General features: G+C 41.3%; 1 protein-coding gene and 1 pseudogene across 1 annotated transcript; one reads left to right on the top strand and one right to left on the bottom strand.

The window, feature by feature from the left end:
• The first annotated feature begins 2107 nt into the window (after positions 1 to 2107).
• LOC147441944 (uncharacterized) lies at positions 2108 to 2443 on the top strand. The gene has a single exon (XM_086529813.1). It carries the CDS (start codon positions 2108 to 2110, stop codon positions 2441 to 2443), a length of 336 nt encoding a protein of 111 aa, XP_086385939.1.
• A 7995-nt stretch (positions 2444 to 10438) lies between these two features.
• Positions 10439 to 10929, bottom strand: LOC147441943 (uncharacterized; annotated as a pseudogene).
• Between the last annotated feature and the right edge of the window lie 4905 nt (positions 10930 to 15834).

Genomic DNA, 15834 nt, shown 5'->3' with positions numbered 1-15834 from the left:
ATGGTTTATAATCGTTAACTTTTGACTTTTAAAGGACACCCTAGAACAAATGCTTAATGGATGCCTGTATTGAGAAACCAAGGATAGTTGCTATCCTTGGACGGAGGGATGTTACGAGATTGTGCACCCTCCTGTTGTATGTGGTTAACTACAATTGGGATAGTTGGAGTGTAATGGCTAATTATTGTGTTGTCTTTTTATTTTTACTAGTGGTGAATTGATGACTTGTAGATTGCAATTTTGGGAGTTGAAGAGAAGGCTCGACAATAAATTATTCTCGATCATTTTATATTTGCACAGTGTTTTAGATCTTTTATCAATAAGCCACTATGGCTGACATCGAGTGCAGAGAGTCTCGAAGAAGCCTTTTTATGCGCCCAAAAATGCAACAACGTACTACTTTCGCCTAGTGTGCACCTCCTATGTGCTCACGTCAACCTCATTCTTGTTCACCCCTTCTAGCCCTCTTCCCCTTCTTCCTTTGGTCCCCCTCGGTGGGACAACTTGGCAACTTTCCCAAGCATTGGAAGCACTCCAAGAGAAGTGAATTTCCCACTCTCCCCTCTGTGACAATACGAGTTGTGATCTCATCACTCCCTTCGCCTTTGCAAGATCTCATCCAAGCTTTTAAGGAGCAAAAGGCACTTAGAATAATGCTAAGTGAAAAGGATGTGGAAATAAGAGCTCTTGAAGGCAAGCTCCAAGAGATGGAGGCCTTCCTTCAAGCATAAAACTAACACCATGCTTCTTGAGAATGGGCCCTCTTTTCCCAAAGTGGCTCCTTTGAATGTGAAAGCGAATTTTTAAGGTATGACTCCTTGAATATCTCTATCCTCGGCTCTCATTAGGAAAACCGAAGAAGACTATGAGGCAAGAGCGGTCGTAGGCCTCTTCTTTGGTCCTCGACCACCAATGGAAGTGGTGAGGGCTTGGTAAAGAACCCATTGGCTCCCTTTGGGTTGCAAAGTCTCCATCACCCAAGCACTACCCAACAACTATTTATCTTCCTCTTTAAGTCTCGAGAGATGGCAATCAAAGTACTCGGGGCCGGGCGATGAATGCTTGATAATTGGTATATCTACCCATGTTCATGAGTATAGAGTCTTTTGTACATAGCGTGTTTCTGTTGTTTTCTCACCAACAATAAATTCAAATCACATAATGAGGGAAGTACCAACTACTCATCCTAGACGAGGAAAAAATGTTCCTATGCATGATGGCAATGTTTGTAGTTTGTAATGTTCTGACAAGAAAGAAAGGGGGAGGGGGGAGGAGAGGGTTTGTTGACAATCTTGGCGTTCCTTGGTTTGAACCTAATCACTCATGGATTTCATGCACATTGTTGTTGTAGTACATACGCCTTTGAGTGTTTTGTTCTCTCTTTAAAGTTTAAATTGTTGGTTCCATTGCTAATCGTTTTGTACATGTTCCATGGCATTTTCTTGGTTTCATTGCTTGTGCATGGTTATGTTTCTCCTAGAGTTTGCTGGTTCCATAACAAAGCCATTCTGGTTCTCTGGTTGCATGGCTAAATTAATAAGTCTTGTGCATGTTCTCTTTAGTTTGCCGGTTCCATGGCAACGCCTGTACACACTTTGTAGGTTCCATGGCAAAGCCTGTACACACTTTGTAGGTTCCATAACAAAGCCTTGTTGGTTGTCTGATAGTCCATGGAAAATTAATGAGTTTTTTGCAGGTTCTCTTTAAATTGATGGTTCCATCATTCCAGATTTTAACATGTTTTCTAACACTTGCACATAATTGACAGATATGGCAGATACAGTTCTTCACATTTGCCTTAAGCCCCGATGAAGTTTTGTTTCTCTAGAGTTTGTTGGTTCCATAACAAAGCCATGTTGTTTCTCTAGTTCCATGGCTAAATTAATGAGTCTTGCCTTTAGTTTGTTGGTTCCATGCCAAAGCCTGTACACACTTTGCAGGTTCCATAACAAAGCAATGCTGGTTGTTTGTTAGTTCCATGGAAAAATTAACGAGTCTTGTGCAGGTTCTCTGTAAATTCTCTTTAAATTAGGTTCTCTTTAAATTGTTGGTTCCATCACTTCCAGATTTTAACATGTTGTCTAACACTTGCACATAATTGACGGATATGGCAGATACGATTCATGATATTTCCTCCAGTATTTTCTTTACATCCCCGATGAAGTTTCAAGAGAATATCATCCAAATGGAAGAAGCGATTGAGAGAACAGGGTTGTCTATGCAGTACCACCTCACAAATACATCTCCCTATGTGATCACAAAAGCTTCAGATGCAAAAAGAAAGGCTACAAAACAAGGACACAAAATCTTGGCAATAGTACGCCGGAAATTGAAGGAGGTTCATGAAAATGATGAAGAGAACATAGCGAGTGACAAGGAACAAAAAGGAGAACCATCAGAGTTATTTGAACATAAGGAAGACATTGACAACATTGAATATTGAGCAACAAATAAGGCCAACTTTACACAGCAAAGTAACATATAATCCCTCAGCAATTATGTGAAGCATCAAGACACCACTAAAGATGACAATGTGCACAACAAAGTAGAAGATAATCCTTCAGAAATTCAGGCCAACATATTGGACGAAGTGTGAAGGATGGTGCCCTACAACATGAGTAAGGTACCAAATATGCTGCCACAGAAAAGCATCAGGACACCGTTGAAGATGGCATAAATCTTCTTGAGGCAACGGAAAGAGGTAACCTGGACACAAAGATGAGTCTAATACTACAACAGCTGAATACTCTCACACAAAAGGTTGAAAGGCATGAACTGGAATTGAATGCATTTAAAAAAACAGTGGTAGTGGCTGCCTTACTGGCACTGGAGCCTTGTATCCTAGACTGGCACATTGGATCCATTTCTAAGCAAAGGCTATCAACAAGGGCCATGAGCATTGTGTCCAAGGGAAAGAAGGTAACCTTCTATGATTCTTGCCGGTTTGTTATGAATGAGTTGGTAGTACTTGAGTGGGAGAAATTCAACATCCATACATATTGGATGTTTGTACTCCGACGGCTACAAGCCGACTCCAACGACAATACAATCAGGATACAAAAAAGATGCTAAAGAATGGGTCATTGGGAATCTAGAGAGCCAGAAGATTGCTAACAGCTTGTGGGAAATCATACACCAAGCAGCTAGCTACATGATTATGCAGTTCAATATCCAGGAAAGAACAAGTGTAATTCTGGTGGAGTCACTTGGGTTCTTTGTATCAGTACTAAGGGTTGACAGAAATGACAATACCCATTTTTTTGAAAACTTGATCAAGTGGCTGCAAGCTGACCTAGAGGAGAGAAAGGCAAAAAGACAAAGAAACACAATACACACCTTTATACAGCATAAGTACTCTGTAGTTGATGCATTTGAAGTGTCATATGTGCCATTCCCATATAAGTTGAACGACCTACATGTGAGCAAAGCCTTGAAGTGTCTGAAAGCAATCAAGTGCACAATGGACAGCTTGGATGAAGACTGGAGTCTTAACAAACCGGATATCAATTGGTTCTACTCAGCCATGTTGAAGCAATGCACAGAAGAATAAAATTCTACAACATCAGCATAGAAAAGGAGAAGAGACAAACCAGAACGTTCTATCATGCACAAAGAAACCCACATATATAGAGATCTAATTTTGGTAGGGCAACAAATGTTGGCCCAAAAACAACGCAGTAAAGTATGATCTTCAACAGGGTGTTTATGTCGCTCAGCTTTAAATTTGTTTTGTTCGTTGCGAGTGCATGGCATTGCTTGCAGTTAAGCTAGTGCAAGTGAGTGGAAGAGTTGGCTATATCAAGTTCTACTAATCTGATTAGTTAGAGAAATAAGTGTTCATGCTCTCTTAGTTTCCTTTCTTGCAACGATCACATCAATTTAGGGATGGGGTGCAAGGAGTTGTGTATTTTGGTAGTCTCACACATGTAGAAGCCATTGCAAAGGGAAAATAATATATTTCTTACATGCACAAAATGTAGTTTGGTAGTCTCACGCATGTAGAAGCCATTGCAAAGGGAAAAGAATATATTTCTTACATGTCTAGAATTCTTGTCTAGTTCACAAATTGTTCCTGATTCTGCAATCATATTGCTTGAAGGCATGGCCGCTGGCCCTTGTAGTCCTTACCATAGTGGGTTACCCCTATATATCAATAGAAAAGTAGTTGTTTCCATGATGTTTTGAGGTGCAAAACATTTTAAAGTACAAAATCATATAGCTACAAAAACCCCTCATCAAAGGCCTTCGTTCCATGGTGGCTTCAGGATTCTAGTGGGTGGTTGCATCCTCGTCCTCCATGCCCTCTAAGAGCTGAGTCCCCATCAAATTAGAGGTGGGTTTATAGTTTGGTAGTCATATGTATGTTAAAGGAATTCTCATCTGTTAGAGAAAGTTAATGGCAATTGCTCGGTTAGACTTAATCCCTCACTTTTGCAAGGCTCATATGTTAACTATGCTACGTGAAGGCATACTGCTTGCCTTGTCCTTGACCTTGCAAGTTGCCCCTCAAAATTGCAATAGAGAAATAGACATTGAGAGACCAAAGAAATGATAAAGACGAATTGCTCTACACAAGTTGGGGCAAGGCCATGGAGATACAAAAAATAGTGTCTTGCTTTGAGAATGCACAACATAGAGAGAAAGTGGAGATGAGAGGCCTTTCCTATTTTTATAGGCTAGAATATCTTCAAATCATGATGCTTGCTATTAGAAGAGAGCCCAATTATTGTAGGAATATGGGATGGGAGCCCTACGAAGATTAGCAAACATTCCTAGTTGACACAAGTCTACAAATGTTAGCAAACTTACCTAGTTGACAATGTTGGCATTGGTTGCCAAGTGATGAAATTACAAAAGATACTTCAAGTTTGATATTTTTGACTCATCTTGGGTTTCTGCAAATCTTCATGGCCTGTCAACAACAATCAAAGTGCTATCTACATCTACACCAAAAGGATAGGCCATGTGAAGGCTTAAAAGCTAAGATGAGCCAAAAATGAACAAAGCCCTCACATATAAGAGTATAAAGGACTTACAAAATTCATGTAGGTTCTAAGAGGGGCTCCCCATAAGCTGTTCATAACTGCTTTCGAAGCCGATTGTTGGGAGGGTATTGGGGGGGTCCCCATAGCAACTCTTGCTTGGCCGCAAACCCTCCAAGTAATCAGAGGGGAAGCGGGTCGGGAGGGTAATTATAATATTCATCCCAAATATCACATACCCCATACTTTACGGTATGCGGTAATTATCTCATAGCATAATATGAAAGATATTATGGGCAATTTACGATAATTTTACATACTTTTATTGAAAATTAATTACTATTATTAGTAATAATAAGGGGATTTTGAGGAAAAATCTTAGAGAGTCACCATAAATCAAGTAACTAAAGAGGATAGCACAGAAAATAATTTATTTACTGTTTATTGTGTAGGTACCATTTTACCGTCCGACACAAAGATGGCACCCAAACGTCGCTTTGGCTTCATTTGTAGGAGGTAAGGGTATTCATGCATCTTGCGTTGAAGTAGACACACCATCACGACGACGACGTTTGGGTGCCATCTTTGTGTCAGACGGTAAAAAGGTACCTACACAATAAATAGTAATAAATTATTTTCTATGATATCCTCTTTAATTACTTGATTTTGTGGCGACTTTCTAAGATTTTTCCTCGAAGTCCCCTTATTACTACTAATAATAGTAATTAATTTTCAATAAAAGTATGTAAAATAGACGTAAATTGGCCATAATATCTTTCATATTATGCTATGAGATAATTACCACATACCATAAAGTATGGGGTATGTGATATTTGGGATGAATATTATAATTACCCTCCCAACCAGCTTTCCCTCTGCATACTTAGAGGGTTTGCGGCCAAGCAAGAGTTGTTATGGGAACCCCCTCAATACCCTCCCAAAAATCGGCTTCGAAAGGTTTGGACAGCTTATGGGGAGACCCTCTTAGAACATACATGAATTTTGTAAGTCCTTCATACTCTTATGTGTGAGGGCTTTGTTCATTTTTGGCTCATCTTAGCTTTTAAGCCTTCACATGGCCTATCCTTTTGGTGTAGATGTAAATAGCACTTTGATTGTTGTTGACAGGCCATGAACATTTTCAGAAACCCAAGATGAGTCAAAAATATTAAATTTGAAGTATCTTTTGTAATTTCATCACTTGGCAACCATGTAAACTAATGCTAATGTTGTCAACTAGGTAACTTTGCTAACATTCGTAGAGTTGTGTCAACTTGGAATGTTTGCTAATCTTCGTAGAGCTCCCATCCCATATTCCTACAATAATTGGGCTCTCTTCTAAGAGCATGCATCACCACTTGAAGATATTCTAGCCTATAAAAATAGGAAAGGCCTCTCATCTCCACTTTCTCTTATGTTGTGCATTCTCAAAGCAAGACACTATTTTTTGTATCTCCACGGCCCTGCCCCAACTTGTGTAAAGTACTTCATCTTTATCATTTATTTGGTCTCTCAATGTCTATTTCTCTATTGCAATTTTGAGGGGCAACTCGCAAGGTCAAGGACAAGGCTAGCAGTATGCCTTCACGTAGCATAGTTAACATATGAGCCTTGCAAAAGTGAGGAATTAAGTCTAACCGAGCCATTGCCATTAACTTTCTCTAACAGATGAGAATGCCTTTAACATACATGAGACTACCAAACTATAAACCCACCTCTAATTTGATGGGAACTCAGCTCTTAGAGGGCATGGAGGACAAGGATGCAACCACCCACTAGGATCCTGAAGCCACCATGGAACGAAGGCCTTTGATGAGGGGTTTTTGTAGCTATGTGATTTTGTACTTTAAAATGTTTTGCACCTCAAAACATCATGGCAACGACTACTTTTCTACTGATACATAGCGGCAACCCACTATGGCAAGGACTATAAGGGCCAGCGGCCATGCCTTCAAGCAATATGATTGCAGAATTAGGAACAATTTGTGAACAGGACAAGAATTATAGACATGTAAGAAATATATCATTTTCCCTTTGCAATGGCTTCTACATGCGTGAGACTATCAAACTACATTTTGCGCATGTAAGAAATATATTATTTTCCCTTTGCAATGGCTTCTACATATGTGAGACTACCAAACTACACAAATCCTCACACCCCATCCCTAAATTGATGTGGTGGATGCAAGAAAGGAAACTAAGAGAGCATGAACACTTATTTCTCTAACTAATCAAATTAGTAGAACTTGATATATCCAACTCTTCCACTCAATTGCACTAGCTTAACTGCATGCAATGTCATGCACTCGCAACCAACAAAACAAATTTAAAGTTGAGCGACATAAACACCATGTTGAAGATCATACTTTACTATGTTGTTTTTGGGCCAACATTTGTTGCCCTACCAAAATTACATCTACATATCTGTGGGTTTCTTTGTGGAAGATAGAATCTTCTGGTTGGTCTCTTCTCCTTTTCTATGTTGATGTTGTAGAATTTTCTGCTTATGTGCATTGCTTCAACATGGCTGAGCAGAACCAACTGATATTCGGTTTGATAAGACTCCGGTCTTCATCCAAGCTGTCCGTTGTGCATTGGATTGCTTTCAGACACTTCAAGCTTTGCTCACATGTAGGTCGTTCAACTTATATGGAAATGGCACCTATGACACTTCAAATGCATCAACTATAGAGTACTTATGCTGTATAGAGGTTTGTATTGTGTTTCTTTGTCTTTTTGCATTTCTCTCCTCTAGGTCAGCTTGCAGCCACTTGATCAAGTTTTCCAAAAAATGGGTATTGTCATTTCTGTCAACCCTTAGTACTGATACGAAGAACCCAAGTGACTCCACCAGAACTACTTGGTGTATGATTTTCCACAAGCTGTTAGCAATCTTCTGGCTCTCTAGATTCCCAATGACCCATTCTTTCGCGTCTCTTTTGTGTCATGATTGTATTGTCGTTGGAGTCGGCTTGTAGCCGTCAAGTACAGACATCCAATATGTATGGATGTTGAATTTCTCCCACTCAGGTACTACCAACTCATTCATAACAAACCGGCAAGAATCATAGAAGGTTACCTTCTTTCCCTTGGACACAATGCTCATGGCCCTTGTTGATAGCCTTTGCTTAGAAATGGATCCAATGTGCCAGTCTAGGATACAAGCTCCAGTGCCAGTAAGGCAACCACTACCACTGTTTTTTTAAATGCATTCAATTCCAGTTCATGCCTTTCAACCTTTTGTGTGAGGGTATTCAGCTGTTGTAGTATTAGACTCATCTTTGTCTCCAGGTTACCTCTTTCCGTTGCCTCAAGAAGATTTATGCCATCTTCAACGGTGTCCTGATGCTTTTCTGTGGCAGCATATTTGGTACCTTACTCATGTTGTAGGGCACCATCCTTCACACTTCGTCCAATATGTTGGCCCTGAATTTCTGAAGGATTATCTTCTACTTTGTTGTGCACATTGTCATCTTTAGTGGTGTCTTGATGCTTCACATAATTGCTGAGGGATTATATGTTACTTTGCTGTGTAAAGTTGGCCTTATTTGTTGCTCAATATTCAATGTTGTCAATGTCTTCCTTATGTTCAAATAACTCTGATGGTTCTCCTTTTTGTTCCTTGTCACTCGCTATGTTCTCTTCATCATTTTCATGAACCTCCTTCAATTTCCGGCGTACTATTGCCAAGATTTTGTGTCCTTGTTCTGTAGCCTTTCTTTTTGGATCTGAAGCTTTTGTGATCACATAGGGAGATGTATTTGTGAGGTGGTACTGCATAGAAAACCCTGTTCTCTCAATCGCTTCTTCCATTTGGATGATATTCTCTTGAAATTTCATCGGGGATGTAAAGCAAATACTGAAGGGAATATCATGAATCATATCTTCCATATCTGTCAATTATGTGCAAGTGTTAGACAACATGTTAAAATTTGGAAGTGATGGAACCAACAATTTAAAGAGAACTTAATTTTAAGAGAACCTGCACAAGACTCATTAATTTTTCGATGGAACTAACAAACAACCAGCATTACTTTGTTATGGAACCTGCAAAGTGTGTACAGGCTTTGGCATGGAACCAACAGGGGGTGGTTATGGAGCGAGCTTTAGAGCAAACTTTTTTTTTTTCCCCCCACCACCTCTACCTCCCATTGCCGCCCCTTACCGCCCATGACAACCAACACCCTAGTCCACCACCGGTGGTTGGTGGTGTTAGCTCACTACCACCATCTGCCACTCCTCTTCCTACCACCACCGCCCATTGCCGCCGGTTCTCCTCCCACTCTTCCTTCTAGTGGGCTACTCAAGGACCTCCTCTCTCTCTTTCTCTCTCTCTCTCTCTCTCTCTCTCACACACACACACACACACACACACACACACATGTCTCTCTCTCCCCCTCCCCCCCAACACTCTCTCTCTCTCTCTCTCTCTCTCTCTCTCTCTCTCTCTCTCTCTCTCTCTCTCTCTCTCTCTCTCTCTCTCAGTTTTATGCTTGGCTCACATCGACCAGCTTAGGCCCCCATAGTAGATATCTTTGTTTTGTACTGTTGTTAGGTTATTTTGTTACTCTGACTTTGTATCAGATCCACCACTTTGTAACTTTCGGGTCTCATAGGTCATTATGACCTTTTGAAGACGTTAATATAACATTTCATTTCTCTCTCTCTCTCTCTCTCTCTCTCTCTCTCTCTCTCTCTCTCTCTCTCTCTCTCTCTCTCTCTCTCTCTCTCTCTCTCTCTCTCTCTCTCATCACATATTCACTAATTGCATATCAAAAGACAACAATGATAGAATTCACTTTGTTGAAAACTCAAAACAAATATCATTGTTTGCACAACTCAAGGTAAATGTGATAGCACAACAAATGCTACATTATTACAATAGTCTTTTTGCACTCAGTAAAGTTTTGAGCTCGTTATCAGCCAGACTAGACTGATGAATGAACTACATGTTGTTGTTTATGTTCATTCCAAACACTCTCAAGTAGATATAATACAAGTGTTTGCAAGCCACATAGGTCATTCCTTCCCCTACCTCCTTTGGAAGTCTCTGCAAGTACAACTAGGACTCCTAGCTACTGTGACTCGATATTTCTCACCACGTAATTTTGAGTTTGGTGTTACTGCAATGAAGACTTTCATGCTTACCGATATTTACCATTTCCACTTGTTCGATGACCATTTCTAGTCCTAAAGCACTGTCGATCCTTTTCGATGCCTCTTCAGAAACACCTGTCCTATACCTGCCCGCACGTCTTTGCCCTTGCACTTCCATAGTTTCTGTTGCGATATGAAACCCCGCTAGCTGCAAAGACTTTACTTCCAGCGCTGTTAAGTTCCTGCCATGTGCCACTAGCCACTCAAGCGGAGGTCTTGGAGGCCGCATCACAATATATGGACATACATCCCACACATGTTTGACATCATCACTACAAAACCATACCCATGTCTCATTTTTACGCCCCTCCCAGTTGCGTTTCCCCCAAAAACTTGGTGCCGTTGTTCCCTCTTTGCATAAATTCACCTTTTTCTTGCACTTTCCTCCTTTGATTTTTCCTTGGCAAGTGAACTTAGACCCCGCTTTGCACCTGCGGATTTCCCACATGGTGTCATTTATGTCAACCTCGATGGCCCTAATTGTCACCCCGTCATTCTCCTCGTCCATAGAGTGGTCTTGGATTACCTGTGATGCATCTCCAAATGACAACTTTGGAGCCTTTCTTTGTCGAGCAACATTTTGAGTGACATACTCTGGCCTGTGTGAACTATTTGCCTCCTCGCCTATAACATTGCCGAATGTCTTGCGTCGCCTTGTCATTGTAACCCGATCTCCAAAAAACTCTGGCACCTTTGGAAGATCAGTTCCTCCAATTGCATCGTTCACAACACAGCTACTCTGTGATGGAGTAGGTGTGTGAAATTGTCGTGAAGCTGCCCTGTCTCTCATCTTGCTTATGTTTGGTCCGCTTCCTATATACTTACCCTCTGTATATGCCATTCTTTTGGATTGTTGAAGAAGAGTGTTCCCAATATCCGAAACTGTTGCATCGTACAAAGAAATTTTAGGCTTGTGACCTTCACCTGCTAGCCATGACGCGTGACGTGACTCTGAGAGATTTGTTCAAGGGACGACCTCGATGCAATAGTCATCTAAAGCCTAAAAAAAAAGAAATTGATATATTTCATTGATATCATGAAGGGTCTAATTAAATGGACATCCTACAACCTATTCTATAATAAATTTGAAAATTTACACCAACAATTTCCTTCCTCCAATGAGGGTACCTCACATGCCACCAACTCAACCAGCACTCCATTGGGCCTAGATTCCCATCTGCCACCTTTCCTGTTGCCCACCGAGCTCGAATGAACCGATATTGGGCCTCTGCATCTTCACTGCTATGCGCGCACCACCACATTCGACACAGTCGCTTGTGCTCGTCTTGAAATGCATTGAGAACATATTTTGTGGTGTGGATCCCTAGACTTTGTTCCCAATGGAAAAGGCATGATCTCTCCCTACCTTTCATCACCATATTCGGACCTCCATTGAAAATTGTGCGCATCGCATTCCAGTTTGCTTGGGCTTCATCTACCATAAAGCCAGCAAAATTTGGTGGGGGCACCCCATTGCGCTCTAGCACGTTGATAATTTGTTGCCAAAATATCATATGTGTTGTAGTGTCCTCTTCTTTCATCTCACATATGGCAATTGTCATTAATTCTTCGACACTGAACATCAATATGTGTCAATATGTCAATATGTGTTTAGTACTCTAGAATTTGTTCTAGAATAGGTTGTAGGATGTATTGAACATAAAATTAAAATAATTAAATTAAAACTTGCCTTGGATCGTAAACATGTGCTGCCATGGTTGTCCATCCTTCTACCCGTCGAACGTGATCAAAACAAACCCACACTCTTTTTAGATCTCCATTTCCATTTCTTCGCATTCTATTGACAAGATCTATGCCTGAGCCAGGACCTGTTGTCGACATCTTGAATACAAAACATCTATCCTCCTCTCTATTAAATTGACCTGGAAAAAGCATTCCGTGGATAAACACAAATGTCAAGCGTCTCTTTAAGTCAATTATCAATGACTCCTCTCCACGAGCACTTGACTCCCCACGAAATTTATGCACCCAATTCTTAATTCTACGCAGAAGATCATGAAAGTTTAGAAATATATAAGACTTTAAGTTTATAAAGTATATTAAAATGCATTTCCCATACCTTTGGCTTTTAACAAGAGGAAATATTTCTTGAAGTAGAACTGACAACTCTACTTGTCCAAGCGACGTGCATTCACCTGATGAAGGTTGAAGGACAGAATGGGAAATAAGCTTAACCACCTCCATTTGGATTTTTCTCGGCCCAGCTTGGATGCCAAGCGAATCAACGGCCTCAGCCACCAAAGACTTCACCCTTGCAATGGTACTTTTGGATGACCCTAGTTTGACATCATGGTCATGGAAGCCTTGGTGCACAATGGCTCGACAATAGCGTTTGTCGGTTGGCATTATGTAGTAAACTTGGCAGTCGCAGGTTTTTCGAATAGCAGGCACATGTTGACAATAGAAGCACTTCAAGGTTTCATACTTTTGCAAGTCACCATTTAGCATTGATCTCTCAATTAGTTTACCTGTTATTCCATGCTTACAATTGTAATTTTGACACTCTTCCCTTGTACATGAAAGAAAAGAATAAGGAATACCTGTCCAAGACAACCGGTTGGGTATTCCTGTAGATAACACTTGCAAGCACTTTGCAAACACACATTCAAAATCACCTTCGCAACAGCTTTTCCTTATAGTTGCTGGAAATTTGATGTTTGTGGTTGTTGGTTTTGTCCACACATGACCATCCACTGATTGCTCCATTCCATCCATAGCTGACCTCTCGATATTAGGCTGAGGTGGAAATTCAAACACCATGTTTCCATTGTAGCTTGATGGAATTTCTTCCACCCACTCCCATTCCGATGATGTGATCAAGGTCTTTAGCTTCGGAGATCTCATAGTGGGATGTAACGCTAGCTCCACTATGCTAAAGGAATCACCGATCGGTGCCGGTCCTTCTTACATCCCTCTTGTAGTGGGGAGTCTAGGTCAATCACCCCATTTTTGGGTGTTTTGTTGGTGGGGTCAAAGTGAAAATCTTCTTTCTCTTCATCAGAAGAAAGCAACAGTATGTCGGCAGATTGTAGTGTTGTAGTAGCTTTCACACGGGAATCCAAGAATGCAACATACTCTGTGGAAACTTTAGCATCCAAAACATAAAGAGGAGAGCTATATTACCTTTACGTGCATTCTGCAAAGGAAATATTGATGGTTTGAACACCTTCAACCGATTTTGATAGGGCAAACACATTATAACCAGCTGGTGCATTTATGTCAGCTCTAGATAGAACCAACAAAGATCCTTCCGATGATAGGTAGTGTGGTTTGCCAACCCCCACACCACCCACGTGAACGATGAAATGAGAGCTTTCCATTGAGAGAGAGAGAGAGAGAGAGAGAGAGAGAGAGAGAGAGAGATGGAGGTGGGAGGAATGTGTTGGCAAAGTGAGAGACAGGAGGAGAGGATGAGAAGGGGAGATAGAGGATAGAGTGAGAGAAAGTAGTGAAGGTGCCCTGAGCACAGGATGTAGGCAGAGTGGACAAAGGTATGTGGATGTAGTGAAGGGAGGGACAGCTGGAGGGAAAGATGATAGAGAAATGGGGTAGAGTAGATAGAGGATTTTATAGATAGTCAAGAGAGAGAGAGAGAGGTTGGAGGAGAGAATTGAGGTAGAGTGGATAGAGGTTTGTATAGATAGTTAAGGGAGGGTGAGGTTGGAGTAGAGCTGAGAGAGAGGTTGGAGTAGAAATGAGGGATGGTGAGTGATGCTAAGTAGAGAGGTAGAGGAGTAGAGATGGTGAGTGAAGTTAAGTAGAGAGGTGTAGGAGGAGAGATAACTAAAAGATGGAAAAAAAATGGTGAGCTGTATTGAGCCATCTCTTTATATAACTCCTTGATACAAGTAAAATGTTAAGAGTAGGGAGGGTGGAGGTTGAAATGGTTAAAAGGAAAAAAAAAAAGAGGAGTCTGTTCATACCACGTTAAAACCCTGTTCTTCTTCTATCTCTCTCTCTCTCTCTCTCTCTCTCTCTCTCTCTCTCTCTCTCTCTCACACACACACACACACACACACACACACACACACACACACACACACATACACTTTTCTTTTTTGTTAATCTCTCTCTCCCTCACACACACACATACACATACTGAATGTACGGTATCTTGTTGATGCAACCTTCCCTCATCTTGCAATCTTGTTGGGTTGTAGCTTCCATTAAACATGTCAAAACTCTGGAAGGATTGCATGCTCATTGATGCTGCACATTGATGTTGCTCCAAGGTTGTGGTGGTACTATTGCAACACATGGAGCTTTTTGAGTCCAGTTGCAATGGGTAAGAACCTACGTTCCCTAAAAGATGGTAAAAATTGTAGGTTTTCATAAGAAGGCAGAATGTCTATCAATACAAGATGATAAAACTAGAAATTGAGTTGAGTAGGGAGGTACGGCTGGGAATTATTCCAAAATAGGAAGTATCTGTTTAGATGCTTGCAATCGCAAAGGTCATATAAGGTGCAGCTCGATGTTTACACTCCTCATGTTCCTTCCGTTTTTAGGAAAAGTGCGCCGCCATGCATAAAGAGAAGTGGCATAGCACACCTCTCTCCCTCTCCCTCTGCGCGTTCTTTTGCAACAAAGAGCAAGGATCTAGATCTCTCTCTCTCTCTCTCTCTCTCTCTCTCTCTCTCTCTCTCTCTCTCTCTCTCTCTCTCTCTCTCTCTCTCTCTCTCTCTGTCTCTCTCTCTGTCTCTCTGGTCACGAGCCCATCCTATTCTCTCTCATGCGCAGGCCCATGACCATTCTCTCTCTATCTCTTGTAGGTCGCATAAGAGAGAGGAAGATGGGGGAGGGGGGCTTGCAGATCTGGCGCATAATTATGTAGAAGACAAATGTTGATGAGAGAGACAGACGACAAAAGAAGCCGCAAGGTGTTCGCGGAGGAGGTAGGGAATAGAGAGCATGGTGAGATAGGGGTATGCACAGGCGGGGGAGGGGGAGGGGGAGGGATGCACAAAGCGGGGGAATCTTTCACAGTAATGATTTTTTTTAATAGTCTTCCAGTATGATTATGTAGGCTTTGAAGATGAATTGCTTCATTAATTATAGACATGATTTACTTTTTGTGCGGTAATTTAACTACAGGCTAAGCTCTCAAAATCCGATCTCAATTGTCGAAGAAGGAAGGGGCTGATGATGAAAGCATCGACACCTTCTCGTGACAGTCTTGTTCATTCTCGCCTTGAGGTTGGATGGTGTTGGGATCGCCCTAATGAGCTTTTGGTATGGTGGCTCTCTTGTGCGTCAGCGGTAGCCACGATGCCCTCTCTCTCTCTCTCTCTCTCTCTCTCTCTCTCTCTCTCTCTCTCTCTCTCTCTCTCTCTCTCTCTCTCTCTCTCTCTCTCTCTCTCTCTCTCTCTCTCTCTCTCTCTCTCTCTCTCTCTCTCTCTCTCTCTCTCTCTCTCTCTCTCTCTCTCTCGTACTTGGAGAGCTAGCGTATGAGCAGACCTAATAGAGATGGCGATAATTTATTTTGTGGTGGTTTTTTATCAGATTTTGTGTTGCACTCTTTGCAAGTGTTGAGACTGTGAGTATCTGAATATATGTTGGTCCATCACATCGGTCTTAGCAAGGAGTGGAGTCCTTTGTGGAGTTTGAAGTATGGTAAGCACAAAAATGTGCCCGTTGGTGTTACACAACCTACCTACATGTGTATTTTCAGAAA

The sequence above is a fragment of the Adiantum capillus-veneris genome, chromosome 14, assembly GCF_014529385.1.
Source record: "Adiantum capillus-veneris isolate H3 chromosome 14, ASM1452938v2, whole genome shotgun sequence".
NCBI classification, from domain to species: Eukaryota; Viridiplantae; Streptophyta; class Polypodiopsida; order Polypodiales; family Pteridaceae; genus Adiantum; species Adiantum capillus-veneris.
Note: the sequence above shows the minus strand (reverse complement) of the source record. Positions and strands in the feature narration are given on the sequence as shown.